General features: G+C 41.8%; 7 protein-coding genes across 7 annotated transcripts; 3 read left to right on the forward strand and 4 right to left on the reverse strand.

Moving 5' to 3' along the window:
* Positions 1-201: 201 nt before the first annotated feature.
* Positions 202-1090, forward strand: RHO25_000729 (uncharacterized protein; the record flags this gene model as incomplete). Its single annotated transcript, XM_023593334.2, has 3 exons — positions 202-259; positions 317-626; positions 694-1090. 3 exons carry the CDS (start codon positions 202-204, stop codon positions 1088-1090), a joined length of 765 nt encoding a protein of 254 aa, XP_023458631.1.
* Positions 1091-1240: 150 nt separating this feature from the next.
* RHO25_000730 (uncharacterized protein) lies at positions 1241-2002 on the reverse strand (the record flags this gene model as incomplete). The annotated part of the gene is made up of 2 exons (XM_023593335.2): positions 1241-1684; positions 1745-2002. The coding sequence occupies 2 exons, from the start codon at positions 2000-2002 to the stop codon at positions 1241-1243; spliced, it is 702 nt and encodes a 233-aa protein (XP_023458632.1).
* A 12581-nt stretch (positions 2003-14583) lies between these two features.
* Positions 14584-16392, reverse strand: RHO25_000731 (uncharacterized protein; the record flags this gene model as incomplete). Its single annotated transcript, XM_023593336.2, has 2 exons — positions 14584-16191; positions 16246-16392. The coding sequence occupies 2 exons, from the start codon at positions 16390-16392 to the stop codon at positions 14584-14586; spliced, it is 1755 nt and encodes a 584-aa protein (XP_023458633.1).
* A 418-nt stretch (positions 16393-16810) lies between these two features.
* Positions 16811-18259, reverse strand: RHO25_000732 (uncharacterized protein; the record flags this gene model as incomplete). Its single annotated transcript, XM_023593337.2, has 1 exon — positions 16811-18259. The coding sequence occupies one exon, from the start codon at positions 18257-18259 to the stop codon at positions 16811-16813; it is 1449 nt and encodes a 482-aa protein (XP_023458628.1).
* A 765-nt stretch (positions 18260-19024) lies between these two features.
* Positions 19025-19635, forward strand: RHO25_000733 (uncharacterized protein; the record flags this gene model as incomplete). The annotated part of the gene is made up of 3 exons (XM_023593338.2): positions 19025-19247; positions 19319-19507; positions 19565-19635. 3 exons carry the CDS (start codon positions 19025-19027, stop codon positions 19633-19635), a joined length of 483 nt encoding a protein of 160 aa, XP_023458629.1.
* A 705-nt stretch (positions 19636-20340) lies between these two features.
* On the reverse strand, positions 20341-21069 carry RHO25_000734 (uncharacterized protein; the record flags this gene model as incomplete). Its single annotated transcript, XM_023593340.2, has 1 exon — positions 20341-21069. One exon carries the CDS (start codon positions 21067-21069, stop codon positions 20341-20343), a length of 729 nt encoding a protein of 242 aa, XP_023459908.1.
* A 234-nt stretch (positions 21070-21303) lies between these two features.
* On the forward strand, positions 21304-23055 carry RHO25_000735 (uncharacterized protein; the record flags this gene model as incomplete). The annotated part of the gene is made up of 1 exon (XM_023593341.2): positions 21304-23055. One exon carries the CDS (start codon positions 21304-21306, stop codon positions 23053-23055), a length of 1752 nt encoding a protein of 583 aa, XP_023459905.1.
* Between the last annotated feature and the right edge of the window lie 284 nt (positions 23056-23339).

Genomic DNA, 23339 nt, shown 5'->3' on the forward strand with positions numbered 1-23339 from the left:
ATGTGGGATGCTGTGAGCTTTCCGAAGCTGGCCGGGCCGGTCGGACGTGTCACGGTGACCATTTAGAGAAAACAAAGGGCGCAGTATACCATCGAGTACTGGGCCGCATCCCGCACACTTGGGCCTAATCCAGCGACATAAATACATCTGCATTCCATACCAACAAATCGCCTCTCAAATTCAATTTAACACACATTCAATATGTCTTCAACAATTCCCTGGACACAAATCAAAGCCTTGAGCTTTGACATCTACGGAAGTCTGTAGTTCGAAACTCGACACAATGTACATGACCAGAGGAGCTGACTGTGTACAGCTCTCATCGATTGGGAATCGGGTATAGCTCAAGCAGCACGAAACACCGCTCTGGCACCGTATCTCCCAAAGGATCACAAAGAGCTCATGCTTTCGATCGAGAAACACGATACCACGGTCCAGAAAGAACAACCAACAAGTAAACAACAAGATATCATTGCCGAAGGTCTTCGAAGATATGCCAAAGAGCTCAAGGTCGTGGAGAATGGCCACCTTCAACAGAACCAGGTCGACCAAGCAGCGAAAGAATATGGTTCCCAGATTGGATCCTATCCTGCTTTTACTGATACTGTGAAAGCGATACAGTCTCTGTGAGTGCTTTGCGAATCGCACAGTGTCGTTGTTGCATAGACCACTACATGTGCTAACGATGTGTAGCGGCAAACGGTACAAGCTCATCCCATTGTCGAACGTAGACCTCGCTTCTTTCCAGCAGACACTCTCGGGGCCTCTAAAGGGTTGCCAATTCGACAAAGTATACACCGCTGAGGATATTGGTTCCTACAAACCGGATTTGAAGAACTTCCACTATCTGTTGGAGCACGTCAAATCGGACTTCGGTGTTGAAAAAGCAGAGCTTTGCCATGTTGCGCAGTCGCTTTTCCACGATCATGGTCCAGCAAAGCAAGTGGAGCTGCAGAGCGTGTGGGTAGATCGTGGTGGCGCGATGGGCGGCGACCCCAGCGGTGCTTCTGAGAAGTATGGCTTCAAGCTCCGAGTCGAAACTCTCCAAGAGTTGGCGGACACTGTTGAGGATGCTTGGAGAAAAGTTTAGGGTGTCTGAGAACAGAAACCATCATTTTCTATGACCGACTCAGGTATATCCCGTTTCCTTACGCCAACGCTAAAACACCGAATCAAGAATTATTGAGTACAGCAGAGAAGAAGTAACATGCAATACAACGTGTTACTATCGTTCCAGCCGCTAGGACGTGGAATCGCGTGTCATCTCTTGCTCGACGACCTTCAGTGCCAGGTTCTGCACTTCCTTGCTCGTTCCGCTCGCATCGACTGCTAGAACATCTGTCTCGTCCTCGGTGGGTGTTTCAAGACTCTCGAACTGGCTGTGAACCATGTAGTCCTTCATGTAGTGGTTCTGTCTCGCTCTCACTCGATCCATGAGCAGCGCTTCCGAAGCCTTGAGGAAGACGAAATGCACTTGGATCTCGGGATGGTGGTATGCGGCGATTCGGATGACATCGCGGTACTTTCTCTTGAGCGCGGAGCATGTGACAATCACTCCATCTGATGAGGAATTTTGCAGAGCCTTGACAGACTCTTCGCGGAGCAGGACTAACCAGTCCCAACGGTCGGCATCGGTGAGCGGTTTTCCTTCAGCCATCTTTTTGACATTCTCTGGCGTATGAAACTGTGACCCCCAACGTTAGTCGGCCCGACATTCTCCACAGTCCCACTTTCCGAGACATACCGTGTCGCCCTCCAAATATGGCAGCGAAAATGTCGAGTGCAGGTACTCAGCAACTGAGGTCTTCCCGCAGCCGGCCGGTCCAGTTATGACCCAGATGTGCTTGTGCTGCGAGTGCCACCTCGAGCGTACGGTCGTTTGGGCGGAGGCAGATGCGTTGTCGGACGACATCTTCGAAATCTCGGTCGCTGGCTCGGAAGGTGGGGTTGGGGGGAAGTTTTGTTGACGCTCCGGAGAGTGAATGACTGCCTGAGTTGACATGTTGGCTGTGGTGAAGGTAGTTTTGCGACCGATTGCTTGTCGAGCAAATGAGGCGACTTCCGGCGGGCCTAGTCTGATGGGCTAAAGTGAGGAGTCCAAGTCGTGGCAACTGAAAACAAGGCAGAGGGGATTGGAATCGTGGGCTGTGATAGGAGAATAGCAAACGACACGGAACGTTGACGCTGGAGAAGCGATCCAAAGACAACGGACAGGGAGACACCAACAATGTACCTTATATTTGGCGGCTGCTGTATGGAAGTGCCGACGGGAGGAGCACGAATGCTGCGCGCCCGCTAGGTGCGGGATAGAGCGACCCATTGCAGTGGTCACGAACACGTCGGAACGAGGGAAATATGGAGGGCCGTGTCGACTCCGCTGCACGGCATCGCCTCCCATTGCTGGAACGTCGTGCCTTTCCACACAGATGACGTTTGCCACGCGAGGGACTCAAATGCCGACGGCGTTTGAGTGGAATTGGCAGCGGATTTGCGGAGAAAGATATCATGTGCTCGCTAATAAATTCGATCTCATTGCTCGTTCTACTAAAAGCCCAGCTCCTAGCAACGCCATGCCATGTCCATGTGTGGGTAGGCTCCTCTGTAGAGGGTATTCGATCAAGTGTCAAGGTCGGTATAATAAAGATGTCTTTTTCTATGGAAGGTAGCTTCGGAGCTAGCTCTATATACCACTGCCGGAACGGAACATCTATGTTCCGGCAGTTAGGGCTTGAGCCGGTTTATGCGAGGTGGCTACTATGCTATGCTAATCCGATACTAGCAATCTCTCTTTTCTCGTATAAACTCGCCTAAAAACGCAATAAAATAATACTTCTAATAGTTAATAGCCTTTCTCTAGCTTATAATTAGCCGGTAGCTACTTCTCTATTCTAAATTATCTTTAATTTACCGAACTCGAATCGCTTTACCGAGTTAATTTATCTCTTAACCTATTCTTAGATACTATATATTATAGTTCCTTAATTAATAAGAGTTATTAAGGCCTTATTCGGTATTATCTTAGTTATAGTATCGGTAGAGTTCGTAGTTCTATTAATTTAGCGTACCTTATAAACTTCTCTAGCTTCGTATATCTATCTTAGTACTATAATATCGATTATTAAGCGTTTCTCCTTAGTAGTACTAAGCTTAACTATATATTCGTAAAGCGAGAGTAAGTCGGTATAGACAATTAATAGTAATACTAGCTTATTTAGTTACTAGAGAATAATAGATAGAGTAGTATTAATACTAAATACTATATTAATACTATAGCTTAAAGCGTATATCTCCGATATAAGGACTAAGTATATTACGCGTTTACTCTTAGTTAAGCTCTAATAGACGATATTACTAGTAAGAGTAAAGGAAGTAGTAGCTATTAATTCTATACTAATAACGATTAGGTAACCGATTTATAACGAGAAGTCCTTATTATTAGTAAATAAGCCGTTAACGAAGATATATAATACTATCGAATTAAGGTTTAGTAGTTAGTATATTAAACTATAGTTAAAGTTATTTATTTGCTATTAGATTCGCTTATTAAGAGCCTTAATATCGTTAGAGGTTAGTGCCTTAGATTAAGCTACTACTAAGAGGTTAAAAGTAGCTTCTAGTTAATATATAGACGCTAGGTAAGCGCCTTATACTCGTTATACTATATAGCTATCGACGTCGTAAATAAGGCTAAGTTATTTACCTTATCCTTTTAGTATAATATAGATATTATCGTTATCTAGTAATATAGTATATCTATTAAAAGTTAAGAGCGTATTAGCTATTAGTCGTTTCTTAGGTTTGCTCGTAAATACGAGGTATTTAGCCTCTATATACTAGAACTCTTAGTTAGCGAGGATTAGTATATTATTAGTTTATATTCCGACGATTCTAGTTCTAGGTAATTCCGAGGTAATAATTAGTAAGTATAGATTAAACGAGCTAGTTACTATATAGAGTTTGTCCTTATAGTAGTTACTATACGTATTAAACTAATAGGTGCCTAATTCTACTAGTCTATAGAGTAGTAGGACGACTCTTATAATTATTCTATAGTAGTCGCGTTCTAGTTCTTTAGGTAATAACGCTAAAACGACTCGGTTTAGTTCGGTAGTTAACTAGGTATACGCTTAGCTAATATCGCGTAATTCTAGCGTAAAACCTTGCTTAATTAGACTCGTAGCTAGGCTAATAATTACTCGCTATAATACTCGCTAAATAGTTAGTAATATTAGAAAGTATAGTCTAGTTAGATATTCTAAGAGACACTTTAGAGATTAGGATTAGGTAACTTAGGTTATATAATATTAGGTTATATAACTTAGCTAATACCTATCTTAAGAGTAAGATGCAACCTATAACTAACTAATATAATTAACTCGGTTAGTTCCTACTTATCGCCTCTACTTCTACTATATTATACCTATCCGACGAGTGCCTACGAGAATACAATTCGATAGGTTATAAACCCGGGTTTATAGAGAGGCTCTAAGTAGAAAGAGTTAGCCTTCTTATCCTTAAAGTAATACGTATTACCTCTTATAGGACCTATAGTATTAATTAGGTAGAGAAGTAGGAAAAGAGTATAAGGGAGACTAGAGGCATATCCTATCTATACTACCTAGAAGCTTTAGAAGATCCTAGCTATAAACTAGAAGTTCCTAAAGAGTAGGTAAGATAGAGAAAAGTCTAGTAAGGTACACTCTACTTTAAAAAAGAGATATACTAAAGGAGTATAAAGAGGAAAGGATTAGCCTTAGACTATAGTACCTAAGTAGATAAAACTAGGCCTAAGTACTAAGTACTACTAATACCTTAGAACTAGCTAGTAGTACCCTTCTAAGAAGGTAGATCTTTTAGAGGTTCTCTACCTAAGAACCTAACTAACTTCTATAGAAGAGAAGAGTCCTTAGATACCTTAGCTAAGAGAGAAGAGTCTTAGTAACTAGAGAAGGCAGAAATCTAGAAGCTACTAATTAGATTAAAAGAGCTTATATTTCTAGAGTTTAGATTTATTTATTTAATTTTATAGAAATAGATTTAATAAGTAAATTAGATAGGAGGAGAATACTAATCCTAATAAGAGAGAACTAGAGACTATAGTTTAAGCTATAGGAAAATATACTTAGAGGAAAAGAAATCTTCTAGATAATCTTAGACTTAAAGGGATTATTAGTACCTACCCTAGCTAAATCTAAAGTATCTAAAGCTTTATTAAGTAAAAGGAAAGGTACTGCCTTTTTAGAGTTTAGCCTAAAATAGTAGAAGGATAATATAAAGGCAATCTATATCCTAATAGAAAGTCTTTATATAGATAACTAAAATAAGGTAATAAATAAGATAAGAGTATATAATATCTAGACAAAGCTATATAGGAAATATAGCAAAGTCTAATAGGTATATATAATAGCTATTATCTAAGAATTTATAACTTTTAAGATAGAACTAGAGGATATAATTAGGAAATTATAGGTCTACTTTAGCAATCTTAGGAGAAGGATTATAGAGATTAACTAGAGGGAGTTATACTATAAAACTCCTAATATAAGGATTAAGTATCTACTCTTTATACTCCTAGCTAAGTATAAGAGTATAAGGCAGACTATCTAAGTATAGAAGGACTTAGACTCTAAAGAAATCCTCTAACTCTTTAAAGTAGAGGAGTTAATATAGTATAGATACTAGTTATAAGAAGTAGTAATATTTACTAAGAGAAGAGGGATCTAAGGTATAAAGCTAAAATACTACCTCTATAATAAGGAGTATTTTAGAGGTATTACTAAGTATCTATACCTTAATAAAGCTAAGAGAACTATTAACTCAAAATAGGCTAGCAGAGTAGAGAAGAGAAGAATACTACTTAGAGAGAGTATATTTAGAAAGAGATCTTTACTAGATAGAGAAGTATTAAAAGAAATAGTAAAGAAACTTAACTTAAAAGTCTAATCCCTTAAGAAGAGACAAACCTTAAGAAAGTTTTCTAAGAAGATATATACTACCTAAGAAGATATAGAACCTTCTATAGTATCTAAAGTATCTTAATCCCTATTAGAGGATAATAATATTAATAAAGTTATATACTTAACTATAAAAGTAAAAGGTAAGTATATACTATTAAGATAGCTACTTAACTCCTATACTTTATTATATATAACTAACTAAGAATTACTTTTTAGAGAACTAAAACCTCTTTAGAGGAAAAAGTAGATTAAGGTTAGGAGTAGCTATCTAATAGCTATATATATAAGAGATATAGTAATAGGTAGAAGAAGAGGAAAGCAGATTGTTCTTAAAAATGTTCTCTTTATACCTAGTCTAGAGGTAAATCTTGTTTCCTAGAACTAATTTAGCTAGTAGTATAGTATTTAACTACTAAAATTTATACTTATTTTATTATCTAGGAAACTAGTTATCTAGACAAAACTATTAGGAGGAGTACTATTTATTAAGGAGATTAATAATATATTATAAGAGCTTATAATATTATACTTTAATTAAAAATAAGAGAATAAAGCCTATACCTTTAAAGCCTAAGAAAAGACCTAAGAATAGTAGGAGCTTTAGTATAGGAGACTTATATATTTTAGAGAGAGTCTTCTTAGAAACCTATATAAAGTATCTAACTTAAAGGCTTAGATTCCTATTCTAAAGGAATACTAACCTTATAGAGTATATTCCTTAGCAAAGATAAAGAAATATAGAGAGAAAGAAACTAAAAGGAAACTCTAAAGGTTATCTCTAGTTTCTATTAATATCTATAGTCCTTTGCCTATTTTAAGATTAGGATATAAATAGTAGCTTAAGATTGTTAATAACTTCTTAAGAAAGAAATAGACTTTTCTAATAAAGTCTAGAGAAGATATACTAAGTATCTTTAAAGACTAGAAGGTAAAAGCTAAGCTATAATCGGGAAATCCTCTCTAGATTATAAGGAGTAATAGAGCAAGAGAGCTTCTTACTATACTAAAGTAGTAGGAGAAGGAATATAGAATTTCCTTCTATATAACTAAAGTATATAACTCTATCTAGAATAGAGTAGTTAAGAGGTTAATCTAAACCTCTAAAGACTATATAAGAGTAATACTAGAAGATGCCTATATACCTATTAAATTCTAGCTAGAAGCCTTAGTAGCCTATATAGTTATTAGAAATTCCCTTCCTAATAGCCTAGAAATTAATAGATTTAAGGTATTACTTAAGGAAGCCTTTTTAGGCATTTAACTCTTAGTATTATACTTTAGAGTTTAGAGTTATAAAGTAGTAGTCTATATAGATCCTAAGTTCTAGCTAGTAGGGATAAGATTAGATAAACTAATAAATAGAGGCAAAGATACTATATTTATTAGGTATATTCCTAATACTACTAAAATATAGCTCTTCTAGGAGCCTAATATAAGGGCTATTAAAGCCTATAATACTGCTACTTAGTTTAAGTATAAGAAAGGAGGAGATATAGAGCTAAATGTTCCTAAGCTTAATTAAGCAAGCAGTATACCTATTAGAAACCTAGTTAGTAGACCTCTAAAGAAGCTAATAGCAGTTATATCTTCTATAGCTACTATACCTATAGCTATAGTAACTAAACCTATAGGTCCTAGCTAAACACTCTTTATATAGTTACTACCTCTACTAAAGGATAAGGAGAAGTACTAGAGGATAGAGGATCTAGAAGAAGAAAACTCTAGGGAACTATAACCCTAGTAGGAGAAAAGTAGAACTACTAAACTACCTAAGTTAAGCTAGGAAAATAGACAAGCTAGTTCTAGTACTAGTAGGAGACTATATTTATAGTAGGACCTATAAGGATATAAGGATTAGAAGGGGAGCTAAGACTAAACTTATAGCTAAAAGAGAAGGAGATCTATCTTAGATAAAGGACTAGGCCTAGAGCTAAAAGCTTATAGTATAGTAATAAGATAAGTACTTTAGAAGAAATAGAGAGAATATAAATAGGAGAAGGAGCCTAGTACTAAGTATTATAAGGTATTCCTTAGCTAAGTTTAAAGCTAAGAATAGGAGTAGATTTAGGAAGCCCTATTAGAGGTTTAGGAGTCTATATTTGTAGTAATTGCTCCTTAAGTCTCTATATAGAGATAAGAGGTGCCTATTCTAAAGTCCTATAAAGAGGTAATTTAGGATCCTAAATAGAGATATATATAGAAGGATATAGTCTAAAAGGAACTAACTATATTAAGAAGTAATAATACCTAGACAAAGGTTATTCTACCTAAAGGAGCAAACCTTATTATATCTAAGTAGGTATTTAATATAAAGAGATTAATTAGTAGAGCTATTAAGAAGTTTAAAGTAAGACTAGTTATAAGAGGTTTCTCTTAGAAGTTTAGAGTTAATTTCTAGGAGACTTTTATACTAATAGTTAGGTATAATACCTTAAGAGTATTTATAGCTATAGTTTATAAGAAGGATCTAGAACTCTACTAAGTAGATATAAACAATATATTTACTAAGAGCAAACTTTAAGAAGAAATCTTTATAATTCTACTACTAGGAGTTAAGATTCTACCTAATATAGTCCTATAAATCCTAAGAAGCTTATATAGACTAAAGCAAGTAGTAAGAGACTAGAACAAACTCTATATCTTAAAGTTAAAACAGATTAGGTTTATATAATTAGAAGTAGACCTATACCTTCTTATCTACTAGGAAAGGAATATTCTAATCCTAACCTATATAGATAATATTCTAATTATAGTACTAAAGCTAGAAGATATACTTTAGTTTAAGGAATAGCTAGGTAAGGTATTTAAGATTAAAGATCTTAGAGAACTAGAGAAAATCCTTAGGATAAGGTTAATAAGAGATAGACAAGCTAGAACTTTAAAGCTTAATTAAGAACACTTTATCTAGAAGAACCTTATAAAGCTAGGAATAACTAAGGAGATAGCTAACCTAACTCTCTTACTAATAGATAGTTATAATAGCCTAAAACTAATAGGCTTATATAATAAGAGAGGGAACAAGATAGAGTACTAGAGCTAAACTAGTACCTAGATATAGCCTATAGCTATAATAAGACTAGACATTACTTTCTCTCTTAGTAGGCTAAGCTTATATATTTCTAACCTAGCTAAGAGACACTTACAAGCTCTAAAGAAACTAGCAAGGTACCTAAGGTTATCCTAAGACTTAGGATTAATATTTAGGAGGAATAGAGGAAGTCTAATAGGATACTTAGACTCTAACTATATAATAGATAAGGTAGATAGAGTCTTAATCCTTAGAAGCATCTTCTTCCTCTATAGAGCTCTAGTTTCCTAGATAAGCAGAAAGTAGAAGTCTGTTATAATATTAATAATAGAAGCTAAGTATATAGCTATAAATATATATACAAAGCAGTCTCAATTCTTAGTAGTACTCTTAAGAGAGATAGACTATATAGGGCTAGTAGGAGAATACCTATTCTAGCTAACTATTAAAGCCTATTCTAATATAGTAAGAGAGCTAAGGCTAGTGCAAATTATAGGGGATAACTAGGTAGCTTTAACCCTTATTAAAGATATATATACCTATAAGAGATCTAAATATATTAATATTATATATAACTATATTAGATATCTCTAGTAGTAAAGAAAGATTATAGTAGAATATGTTCTAATAAAAGAGATAGTTGCTAATAGCCTAACTAAACTAAAGAATAGGCTATAGTTTTAGGAGTTTATAAGACAACTCTAGCTTATATAGAAAAGGGCAAAATATTCTAGCTCTAACTATAGATTAAACTCTAGACCTAGAATTAGCAAAAGATAGGCTCCCTAGTATTAGAGATACTATAGAACCTATAATACTAAGCTTAGGAGTTATACTATAGGAGAAGTAGCTTGCTATACTTAATAAGTAATTAGGATCTAGGAATCTATATATAGTCTAAAAGGAAAAGCCTAGTAGAGAAGCAAAAACGAAGCTATCCCCCCTTATAGTATATACTAGAAGAAGGCTTCGTTAATACTAGGCTAAGGAGTTAAACTAAGATAGATTAGGTATATAGCTCTAACTATATAACTATAGCACCTAATAACTTATTATAATTTAGGGATAGATTTAAATATAGGAATATAAGCAGAAGACTATCTAGCCTAAGTAGGAGTATTAGAAAGTATAGTCTAGTTAGATATTCTAAGAGACACTTTAGGGATTAGGATTAGGTAACTTAGGTTATATAATATTAGGTTATATAACTTAGCTAATACCTATCTTAGGAGTAAGATGCAACCTATAACTAACTAATATAATTAACTCGGTTAGTTCCTACTTATCGCCTCTACTTCTACTATATTATACCTATCCGACGAGTATATACGAGAATACAATTCGATAAGTAACTATATTAGAATCGTTTCCTTATTATAATTATTATAGCCTTAAATAATAAGCCTTAATTTCTCGTAGGTTGTCCGTTACTACGCTTCTTAACCTTATAGACTATACGTAATTTAAATAGTCGGTAGTTACTATACCTCTAGTAGTCGTAAGGTTTAAATACGATAACTCTATTAATTAGGCCTTTAATCTCTGCTTTAGTTAATATCTTAAATAGACGACCTAGTTTAGTAATAACCTTAGTAGCTCTTAGTTTAATTAATTCGTCTATAGTACGCTATTCCTTAGTATTAACTATAGTAGTCGCTTCCGCTAGTATTAGTTTTAGCTTATTCTTTAATCCTTTTAGCCTTCTATATTTCCGAGGTACTATCGGAAGTTCTAGCTCGTAGTTACTATCGTTATTAGTAGGTTCTAGTTAATTAGGTTCTAGTTTACTAGCCTCTATATTATCGTTACTATTACTTAGGTATAGCTTAACTAAGGTAATTCTAAATCGAGTTAGTCTACTAGGTAACTCTATAGTATAGTCTTCGTTCTTAATATAGTTTAGTAGGTAAGGGCTAGTCTATTAACCTAATTTACGCTAAACGAGTACTTTATCCTCTAGTAGTAGTTTCTTTACTATAAGTAAATTAGAGCTATTACGAGTATTTAGAGTATTATAGATTAAACGTTCTAATTAAAGGCGTTTAAGTTTAGCTATAGCCTTATAGATAGCAAGGGCTCGTTATTTAATATCCGGCGTTAGTATACTTATTAATAGTAGTCGTAGATATATACCGAATACTAGTAAAGTTAGTACTAAACCTCGAGAGCTAGTAGTATTATTAATAGCCTTAATAGCTATTTATAATACTATATCGTTCGGAAGGTTAGTTTCTACTCTAATAATATCGAACGCTCGTTATAGTAGTATATAGTATCGTTCGACTTTGCTAATACTATTATATACCTCTATAGATACCTCTTTAGTAGTAATATCTATAGCTACTATATACTACTAGAATTCGTCTATATAGAAGTTAGTACTAGCGTCGTAGATAATACGTTCTAGTAGCTCTTAATAGACGTTAATCTAGTAGATATATAAGGCATTCTAAACTATCTTAGTAGTTATATTAGGTAGGAATCGTATAGCTTAGAAAGTAGTAGCTATATTAACGACGTATAGAACTAGTCGTTTAGGCTATCCGAGGTATATAATATCTACGATAACCTCCGTATTAAAGTTAATATTATCGTTATAGAGAGTAAATTTAAATCGCCTAGGTACTTATCTATAGAATTAGTATAACCTATAGTACTTAGTAATACGCTAGAGAGTATACTTATCGTATTTAGTACTAATTCGGTCTAGTACGGCGGCTAGCTTATTAATAGAGAGGTAGCCGAATCGGTAGTATAGCGTTCTTAACTCGCTCTTAGAGAAGTTATATATAGCTAGGTAGGTATATTCGTCGAGTAATAGCTAAAAGTAACTCTATTTACGAACGATAGGTATAGTAACCTTATATTCGCTTTAGATTAGTAGGTTCTTCCGGTTATTAAGTATAATATTAAGCTTATCTATATCTTATATATACTAGAGGAACGGTATATTAGTTAGAATAGCCTCGAACTAGATATCTCCGAATAGTATTAGTACGACGATAGATCCTAAGGAGAAGGTATTACTAGCTCCGAATTTAATATAGTAAGTACCTTATATCGACTAGTTAAGCTTAATTTTAGGCCTTAATTACTATAGAGCCTTAACCTAATTAATTCTAGTAGTAGATACTCTAAAGGCTCCGGTATTAGATAAGATACCTTAGAATATAGCGCTTAAATAGTAGTTAGCTATAAAGATTTACTTAATTAGAACTATAGCGAATATAGTAAATAGATCGTATAGAGTAAAGGCGTAATAGGCAGAATTATCTAATAGCGCTAAAAGTATTATTTTCGCTATCTCCGGTATAATAGTACTAAACTCTATAAGTAATTATTAGCTATCTAATTAGTTAGAATCGTTATCGCTATTAGGTAATCCTTCGCTTTTATAATTAAGGAGGTACTAGTAGTATACTTTATTATCCTTAGTAAATCGTTCTCGTACCTTATTACGTTCTTAGTATAAGTAATTACTTAACTAATAACCTAGTTTATTATAGATAAAGCACTTCTTCTATAGTTATCGTTACTAGTAGTTATTCTATTATCTTCGGTTACTACGAGAGTTACTAGTATTCCTTCTATATCGCCTATTAGTAATAAACTAGTTAGACGATTATACCTTATTAATATTTAACTAGGTAGTAATAGACGTTCGTATAGTAGTAATTAGAGCCTCTAATAACTCGTAGTTACCTAGTAATACTACTTAATACTCCGGCCTATCTTAGTAAGTAAGGATAAGCTAGTTTATTACGTTAGTATCGTACTAGAGTAAGATTAGTAGTCTAGGCTTAATAGTTATTAGGTTATCGTATATAGTTTAGAAATATTAAATTAGTAGCTTATCGAGGTTATCGTAGCAAACCTTAGTTAGAGTAGTATTACGCTATTCCGATTAGTATTCTAGCTTTAAGTTACGCGTTTCGAAGGTGTCTTAAATTAGGTAGTATACTTAGTTAAAAGTTATAGAGGTAGGTATAATCCGTCGCTTCTATAGTTCTTCTATCTTTCTAGTAAGTATAGTATATATAATATCCTTATAGCTTAATAGTAGTATCCTTAATTAGTCGTAGCGTTTATCGAACCGAATTAGGTAGGTTACTAGTATCTCGTATTTAGCTCCGGAGTACTTCTTCTAATTAGTATAGAGCTTATTAAAGTTCGTAGTAGCCTTACTTTTATTAAACTCCGGAAATATAGTAGTTTATCTTATTTAATTACTAGTAGAGTTTTAGTTCTAGCTAGAGTATTCGTTCTAAGAGGTATAGGCAGGCGTACGACTAGAGTTAGTACTAGAGTTACTAGTTAGTAGTAGAGTTAGTTCTTAGCTTCTAAGAACTAGTTATTCTAGTAGGTTCTTAGAGTTAATCGTATCGCTACTTACTAGTAGTACTAGTATTACTATCGTCGCTAGCCTTAGTACTAGTAAACTAGTCGCTTATCTCGAGGCTAATCGCTCCTCGTATTAGCGAGACTATTATAGTTTAGTAGCTCGCTAAGAGCTATAAATTAATCGTTTATAAAAGCTAAAAGTATTACGTTATTACTTTACCTCGTCTTCTAGCTAGAGTTAGTATTCTTCTAGTTCTAGCGCCTATCTAATACGTATTACTAGAGTTTATTTAGTAATTAAAACGAGAACTCCTTAGTAGCGTAGCGTATTAATTAGTTCGTAGAGTAATCGTCTATTAGTTACCTTCTATTACTCGCTAGTAAGGTAGCTAAAGGTATCTACGGCTTCTTTAAATAGCGCTCTATCGTAATAAAAGGTAAGGTTATTAAGGAAGCGTACGATCTAATTATAGATAACTTCCGGTATCGCTTAATTATCTAGTTCGGTATACTTCTAGTTACTAGTATTAATTAAATCGCTAAACTTCTATAGCTTCTCTAGTAGTTCCGATATTATTATAGTATCGTTATTACTACGTACGTACGTACGGTATAGTAGTAGCTACTCGGAGGTCCTAACGATACTATACGTAGGTAATTCTCTTTTATATAGTTAATACTTCGTACTATAGATATTAAATTAATCTAAAGAACGTAGGTTTTAGCGTCCCTATTAGTAGCTATATATCTAAGATACTATACTAGACGTAGTTTCGCTAAGAATTAGCTATAATTAGAGGTTAATTAAGGTCCTAACGATACTATATATAGGTTTAACCTCGTTCTAATTACGCTCTTCTAGCTAGCTAATTTGCGTAAGAATTAATAAAGACCTTATACTAATTAGTATAGGTAGGCTCCTCTATAGAGGGTATTCGATTAAGTATTAAAGTCGGTATAATAAAGATGTCTTTTTCTATAGAAGGTAGCTTCGGAGCTGGCTCTATATACCACTGCCGGAACGGAACATCTATGTTCCGGCAGTTAGGGCTTGAGCCGGTTCATGCGAGGTGGCCACCATGCCATGCCAATCCGACACCATGTGCTACACGGATTGCTGAAGGGACAGCACTCCCTTTTCTTGTCCTGCTGAACGCTTCAAATCATATGTCATTCACCCGCTGTTGCGCCCCGTCAGATGCCATCCAGTCCAATTGCCGCCCCCTGTCACTCGCGGGCAACGATGTATGCAAAGTATTAGACAATGTTTGAAGGGTACTCCACTGACGGAATCGCGTTGAACTCTTCCTTGAGAGCACGCATGCTCACGAATCGTGAGAGCAAGTTGGCAGAGCCAGCCTTGTCGTTCGTGCCTGATGCTCGAGCGCCCCCAAATGGTTGCTGACCGACGACGGCGCCGGTAGACTTGCAGTTGAGGTAGAAGTTACCAGCCGCGTTTCGCAGAGCATTCTCGGCGTAGACGAGAGCCTCTCGATCTTGCGCGAAGACAGCACCAGTGAGCCCATATTCGGAAGTCGTGTCGATGGTCTTGCAGATGTCCTGGTATGCTTTGGCAGGGTCCGTGGTATCATCATATACATAGACGGTCAAGATGGGCCCAAAGAATTCCGTGGTGAAGTTCTTGTGGTCAGGCGTCTTGGCCTCATAGATCGTAGGGTGGATGAAGAAACCTTTGCTGCCATCGTGCTTGCCGCCCACAACAAGTTCGAGAGAAGAATCCTTGTTGGACTCGTCAATGGCCTTGGATAGCTTGTTGAAAGACTGTTGATGGATGACAGGGCCAATGAAGTTGCCGAAACCTTCGGGCGAACCGATTTTCAGCTTCTGTGTCTCCTTGATCAGGAGAGGCTTCGCCTGATCCCACAAGCTCTTCGGGAAGTAAGCGCGCGATGTGGCGGAGCACTTTTGTCCTTGATATTCGAAAGCTCCACGGACAGTGTTGAGTACGGCGTTCTCGACATCGGCAGATCTGTGCACCAGGTGGAAGTTCTTGCCACCCGTCTCGCCAACAATACGGGGGTAACCCCTATATCTGCCCTCTGCCGTGCCTTGGCCAATCTGCCCGTAGAGTGAGCGGAAGACTGATGTTGACCCTGTGTAGTGCAGAGCGGCGAAGTCTTTGTGGGCAAGAACAGCCTTAGTAATCTCCACAGCATCTCCTGGTACAAATTGAATGACATCGCGAGGAAGACCGGCCTCAATCAGGATGTTGTACACGAGCCAGTTTGATGCGATGGCAGCGGGCGACGGTTTCCAGACCACGACGTTACCCATCAGCGCTGGCGCTCCAGGCAGATTGCCAGCAATCGCGGTGAAGTTGAATGGCGTGACAGCGTACACGAATCCCTCAAGTGGCCTGTACTCTACCCTGTTCCACACACCCGGGCTGTTATGTTCAGGCTGTTGTGAGTAGAGCTCTTGAGCGTATTTGACGTTGAAGCGAAGGAAATCGGCCAATTCTGCGGCAGAATCAATCTCAGCTTGCCAAGCGTTCTTCCCTTGCCCAACAATGGTGGCAGCCATGATATCGTATCTGTATTTGCCAGCCACTAGATCAGCTGCCTTCAAGAAGATTGCAGCTCTATCCGCAAATGGCAGGCTTTCCCAGGAGCTCTTCGCTGCCAATGCCGACTCAATGGCGTTCTGCGCATCCTGAGCGGTAGCGTTGGAGAAAGAAGCGATGGAGTCCTTGTGGGAATATGGGATCGGCTGTTCCGAGATCGTCTGTGTTCTCGACTCCTTGCCGGCAACTACGATCGGGACCTGCAGAGGTGCTTGTGATCGGAGTGCTTGGATGGCAGCTGCGAGCTTTGTGCGGTCGACGGAGTCCTTCTCGTAATGTTTCTGTCATACATTAGTTTCGACGAACGATCCCGGACGATGACCAAGAAGACCAACATTGGGTTCGTTGTTAATAGTGGGAGGCTTGAAATTGGCCAATGTTGCGAGTCCACTGGTTTGACCAGCCCGCAAGCCAGTTGTTGTGGTCGATGCACTCCTCAGCGAGGCGGCAATAGACTTGCCGGTCAGACTTCGTGAGGCCATGTCGATGTAATGTGAAAGTCGAGAACGTGCAAGAGAAGTGCAACGTGATCGAGCGTAGAATCGCTGCTTCAATAGAGAAGTCGTGTTTGGAGCTCGAGCTTGCGAAGTCGCTTATCTTCGGCTTTCGTCACCTTGCTGCACTGCGACCAGCACCGCGACACAATGTGGGGTTCGGACTTGGATGCCGGCATCGGTGCCCTGCAACACTCTAGCGACTGAGGGCGACATTTTGGTGTCCGTTCCTGGATCGCTTGCACTCGGCACATGTACCCCGGCCCTCTGACCAGTCCGCAGAGTCTGCTAGGCCACGCTAGACAGCATCTCAGAGCACATCCTGACATCGGCGTTGGATGCCGAACTTTTCGCAGAGAATGAGCCGCGAACGGAGGTGAATGGGTGCGTTTGATGAGAGCACTACTTATCGCAGCTCGACCAACATCGATGATGGGTCTTCGAGTAATGTCTTCACTCGCTCAGCACACCGCGCACATTCCGCCCCGTCCACCACACGATGGTCGGCGCTCCAGCTCAGCACCAGCTCCTCCTTCTTGATCAGCTCATCATGCTCGTTGAATGCGGGCACAATCTTGCTTCTCCCGACGCCTACAATTCCGACTTGCGGCTCCGAAATCACTGGCGCAACAACACCTCCCCCGACAGAACCGATGTTCGACACCGTAAACGTTGCGCCGCTGAAGTCTCCAGGTGCAAGCTTATTATTTCGTGCAGCCTCGGACAACTGCCTCATCTTTGCAGCGATCTCTGCTATACTCAAGTCCTGAACGTTGCTGATGACCGGCACCAAGAGACCTTTGGGCGTGTCAATCGCAATACCGAAGTTGTGGCTGCCCTTGTACGTCAGCTCCGGCTTCTTCGGGTCCTTGGTGTTGAGTGCAGCATTGAGCATGGGATGCCTGGAGAACGCCAGGCTGACCGCCTTCATGATGAATGCGAGGTGAGTGATCTTCTGACCGGGTTCTGCTGAAGCATTGAGCTTCTTGCGCAGAGAAGTTATGGCCGTCATGTCTGCAGACGTGCTGTACAAGAAGTGTGGAATGTTCAGCGAGCGCGTCATGGCCTTGTACATCTGGTTTTGGACAGGTGTGAGAGGGACTTTGCGGTCCTCTTTGCTTGCCACGGCTTTTGTGGCAGACGGCTGTGAAGCTGTCTTGTCTCCCTGCGATATGTGACGCTGCACGTCCTCCTTGAGCACTCTGCCATCTCTTCCTGTGCCATCGATATCTTCAATGTCTAGCTTGTGCTCTTTGATCAGGTGTCGCACTGCTGGCGTGGCCAGAGAACCGTGTGTACCTTTGCTCTCTCGACGTGCTTCCTGCCCTGATGTTTCCTGGCTCTCTGCAGCCACAGCATCTTCTCCACTTACACCTTCGGCTTCAATCTCTTGCTGCTGCGTAGCCTGCTCAGCTTCCTGAGCATTGTTGGCACTGGATTGCTCCCCTTTGTCGCCAACGTCACCGAGCTTGGCTTCATCCGCCTCGCTCAGTTCCTGCTGGATATCAATATCTACCAGCGGCTTCCCAGTAATTGCCATGTCGTCCGGCTCGTAATGCAGCTTTTTGATGACTCCATCGAAGGGGCTGGTGATCTCGACGCTCGCCTTGTCGGACTGGACCTCGCAGAGCTTGTCGAACTGTTCTACGCGGGCACCAGGCTGTACAAACCATTGGATGAGTTGACATTCGGTGATACCCTCGCCAATGTCTGCTAACAGGAACGGCTTGACCACATCTCGACGTATTGACGCATGGTATTGGCGGTAGAACAGTGGCCGTGGTAACCCAGCTGTTCGTAGTTGCTGGTATTGAAGCACTCTCGAGAACGACCGGCCGATGGTTGGTGCAGACATTGCAAATGTCAAGAGTGGAGGGCACAATGCGAACTGGAATCGCTACTACATTCTCATTCCTCGTGCCGCGCATAGGCATTGTTTTTGTTCTGCCGTAGAGTTCGGAGCAGCGCTTGAGCCGAAAGGACAGCCAAGGCCGAAGATAGCCATGTGCTGTATAATATACGGACATAACATCTCCCATACAACCTCGCACCCATACTTAGCCGAAGTCTGGAATAATCTCCCCAGAAAAATTACCGTGAAGACCAAGATGCGTTGCATTTCGCACGAGATGCTCGTCGCGTACTTTGTAGAGTGCACGGGTGAGAGCGGGCAATGTCCATGACAGTATGACGCGAAGAGACGCGTCGTTGCGCGTATTACTTGTGCCTCAACATCTATTGCCGCCGTGTCTGCGAATGAGAACAGCATGTGCAAGAGTGCATTGATGCGGGGATTTGTTCAAAACAGTTGTATTCGAAGAGTGCTGCACCGACATATCAGCAACATGCAGTTGCAGTTCCGCTAGCTAACGTAATAACACGCGACTGCATATGAGCCCGCCTGACAACATGGCATGCATTGTGGCGTTGTCAGCAGTAGCGCATGTTCATCGTGTCGCTGGCTATGGCCGAAAACGAACTTGTTCTGCCACGTTCGCCGCGACAGCGAGCAAGTTCCATTATTGCCAAGCGGTCATGAAGCTCACTTTCACATGCGTCACATCCCACCAGTGCTTCCTGGAACGCTTGACGCATTGAACCTTTCCGGAAACGTTAAATCATGCCCAGCAGAGGAGACGACAGTCAAATGGTGTCTTCACCTGAAGAATCAGATCTGGAACAAATCACAACCCCGGTGACCCAAACCGCCAACCCAGCCGAGACAGTGCTGTCGCCGCCCGACTCGCAGCGCCGCGAACGCTCCTTGCCCACCACATCTCTCGCGAACTCAAACGGCAAGCGCCCTTTGCAAAACATCAGCAACGGCGCAGACGACATGGAAGGTGCGTTCATCGAGTGCTACCACAGTCTTGTGCTGGAGTTTGAGGTGGACAGCGACTGACGATAACCGTAGAGCTTCAAGCCATGGGCAATGCCAATGGCAAAGCAAGATCGGACGCCCCGTACAAAACACACGAAAGCAGCGGGTACACGTACAACAGGGCTGAGGACGAACCCGGATACGGCTGGCTCAACAAGAAAGCGCAAGACGAGTTTGCGCGAGCTTGGGAGGGTCTGCAGCACAAGGACAGCATGATCAAGAGTACGTTTGCAAATAAGTCGAGAAGGTCAATGCCATGGCTAACCAATAGTTCTACAGATCGCTATGGAGATCCATTCGAGGTGGCCGCGAAAGAAAAGGCCATCATGGCGAGTCTGAAGCAGCAATAGGGAGCAAGATTACGACGTCACGGTTTAACGAAGGTCTACGCAAGGCATCAGAGGGCGTTTTTGCGAGGTTGCGTCCACCGCAGTGATACGATACGGGGGCAGAAGCTCGCATTGGTGTGTGCCAACATGCTGCAAAGTCAGCAGTAGTAGCAAGCCAGGGCCAGCAGAATACAGCAGTGCCATAGTGAGAAATTACACTCAGCATCCGTACCTTGTTGCCTTCGAATCGTTTGAGTATCGCTTATGTTCCATTGCGCTGTCAGCCAGGCTGATCTACATCTTCGCGCCCTACGCCTGAGATACACATGTAACTATAACAAGTCTACAGAACATCTACACAGGCAATATCGACATTGATGCCATGATATCTTGTCCGAGCCCAGCTCTTGCGGATGATTGAGCGAGTCGAGCCCGCGCAGATTTGACCAAACCACAACTTTTATGGTTTCTCTAAGCCAAACTCTCTTTGCAATAGTAGTTGCGGAGCCATGTTTTCTGACTTGAATTTCGCTATTCCTTTCGTAATGCTGAAGACGTCGGGGCGAGTATTTGAGCGATCCATGATCTTCCGCAGGGAGACTAAGCTGCGCTCCCCTTATTTTTGGCGCGTGGCCGTGGCTTTGCTTGTTACAGCGGCAATACAGACGGGGAAGACTGGATGGGCGAAGCCATCGGGCTCAACTTCGTTTCTGATCGTTGATGTCTCTAGCCCAGTCTCCTCGGCTTTTTGCTTCGCGGACCACCTTGCTTCAACCTTGTGGCATCGACAACACTCACGATGCGGTTCCTGATCATCCTCCCCTCGCTGCCCAAAATGACCTTTGTGACTGCCTCTCTCCCAGCGCCAAAGCCTCTCAGGATAACCTGAAGACTGTGCATATCTCGGAGCATGCCCTTCTCTTGCATCTGCTTTAGAGTGAAAGCAGCAAGTTGGTAGGCTGCATCATAGCTGCCTCTTCCAGCTTTTCGGAATCCAATGTTACCGGCACTTAGCGAGAGAAGCACGTCGACCATTTTGTTCTGATCTTTCGCTGATGCAGATGTTCCAGAGACACCAGATGACGCTGTTTGCGAGGCTGGCCTCGAAGGCTGCACAAATGTTATGTGCGTATTGTGCTTCGTTGCATAGACGTGGAGTTTATGGGGCTGGTCGCGTGGAACCCCTGCTATTTCGTTGGCGAAGGTGGAATTTCGTAGCGTCTCGGAGTCAAGCTGGAGAAGGTCATCGATGGAAGTAGTATTCCCTTGCGGTGCACGACCACGAGCGCGAGGATTGCTGGGCGTAAGGGAGCTGAAAGCACTGAATGGGTCGGATGCTGCAGAAGTTCGCGCAGTGTTGGAGAAGGCGCGATGGGGGATGGTCGGCGCCAGGCGCTGGCGACATGAAGAACAGATGAAAGAGCTGAATGCTCGTGGAGCCTTGAGTGCGGCCATGTTTGTCGATGGCTGTCGTTGTCAATGCTTGTCGGCCGGCAGCGTGGTCTGCGATGCTCAGATGCGGCCAGTATCGGGAGTCCTTCTCGGAATTCTGCCGAGCTGCAGTGGAGGAAGCCGTCGCTGCAACTTCTTTCCCTCGATCACTTTCCAACGTCCTTCGCCGCCACGCTCCTACTTGTCCATCGGCAGGTTTCTTCCATCAATACAGGACCGGAAGTGGCGATTCAGAGCATGAGCACGCCCGCACTTCGCGCCGTGTCACTGCGAGCTGGCGGCGGCGTTGCGAGAAGCTTTCCAGCATCTGCACACACATCACAGCATGGCCGCACCGCCGCCTATCGACGGATAGGGGACACTTTCAGGCAATACAGCGAAGCCTCTCTGCGATCCCGACAACATGGGCATTCGCTATCATCGCCTCCTTTGGCATTGCGATCGCATTTCCTCCCGTCCACTATTACGGCATCTCCTGCCAGTTCGGTGCGACACGTGAGTTTCAAGGAATTGCGAGAGCAGCGGGCGAAGGAGAAGGCAGCGGGTGGCCAGAAGGCAGCGAGTGATCAGAAGACGGATAAAGCTTCTGCGCCCGCGCAAGAGCCTCAACCAGAGACCAAGAAGGCCGCCGAGCCCGAATTCTCTGCTGCGGACGAGGCATTTGCACAGTTCAAGGCGCAAGCCGACAAGGAATGGACCGCACGGCAAAAGGCAGCGGAGCAGGAAGAGGAGCAGCCTAAGGACAAAGAGAATGCCGAGGAAAGAGCTGAGGGCGAGCAGAAGGACAAGAAAAAGAAGGATGATGCGCCTCCGCCGCCGCCCCATGGCGGCAAGACCCCTTGGCAAGTTTTCACTGAGACATTACAGCAGGAATTCAAAGCTAGTAAAGAGTGGAATGAGAGCACCAAGCAGCTTGGAGGAACCATTCACGATTTCACACAGAACCCGAACGTTCAACGAGCGAAGAGTGCATATAGCAAAGCCGCTGAGGCTGCTACTTCCACGACCGGGAAGGCTTTGTTTGGTACCGCAAGTGCAATCGGAAAGGGAGCCGCATGGACTTGGGACACACCTGTAGCGAAGGTTGTGCGCAAGGGAGCGGCTGCGGTGGGTTCAGGAGTGGATAAGGCAACGAAACCGATTCGAGAAACCAAAACATTCAAAGATGTGAAGGATGTAATCGACGATGGCGCATCATCACGATACGGTGGTTGGGTTGAAAAGGAGGAACGGCGGCGACGTCGCGAGGAACGGGACCTCAAGATGGGATTTGATCCCAACAGGGTCGCCGAGCCAATGGAGGAGGACCCCAACGCCGGCACAAACGTGACTGTGCACAAGGATGCCGCGTGGAAAGAGGCTTGGAAGAATTTCCGCGACAACAGCGGTATTGGGAAGCGCTTCGCCACCTTTGGATCCGTATATCGAGAGTCTGAAAATCCGCTGATCAGCACGGCGCGAAGTGTTTCGGATCGCATCGCTGGTTTCTTCGCGGAGAACGAGACTGCCATGGTCATTAAGAAATTCCGCGAGATGGATCCTAACTTCCAACTCGATCCCTTCCTCAATGAGATGCGCAACTACATTCTCCCGGAGGTCCTCGAGGCATATGTCAAAGGAGACGTAGAAACACTGAAGCTGTGGCTATCTGCTGCACAGTTTCAGGTATACCATGCTCTGATGCAGCAATATACGACAGCCGGTCTCAAGTCAGATGGCAAAATCTTGGACATCCGAGGTGTTGATATACTTTCCGCGAGGATTTTAGACCCTGGCGAGATTCCGGTCTTCGTCCTCATGTGCAGAACGCAGGAAGTGCACGTGTATCGCAATGCTAAGAGCGGAGAACTGGCAGCTGGCATGGAGGACAAAGTCCAGCAAGTCACTTATGCGATCGGCGTCACCAGAATACCTGAGGAGGTCAGCAATCCTGAAACCAGAGGCTGGAAGTTCATTGAAATGCAAAAGAGTGCTAGAGATTACCTCTGAGCAGCGGAAATCTGGACCATGCGATTATCTTCGCCATTTGTACCATTATCGCCCTCTTGGGAGTGGCATATCCCGGCAAAAGTCATTGCAGACCTTGTCCGTGGCACATGGACTGCGACATTTCTCCCTTCCGCCATGTTCGTTCCGGCTTCTGTGCATCTATCCGGCGTTCTGGTTCTCTGGAAAGGCCACCTTGCGCCAGCATTTCACGGAGTGTACCATCATCGTGTACAGAATTACTCGCATTACATCGAGGCTGTGGCATCTGACGTGGCTGCAACGAA

This window comes from Cercospora beticola, chromosome 1, assembly GCF_033473495.1.
Source record: "Cercospora beticola chromosome 1, complete sequence".
Classification (NCBI taxonomy): Eukaryota; Fungi; Ascomycota; class Dothideomycetes; order Mycosphaerellales; family Mycosphaerellaceae; genus Cercospora; species Cercospora beticola.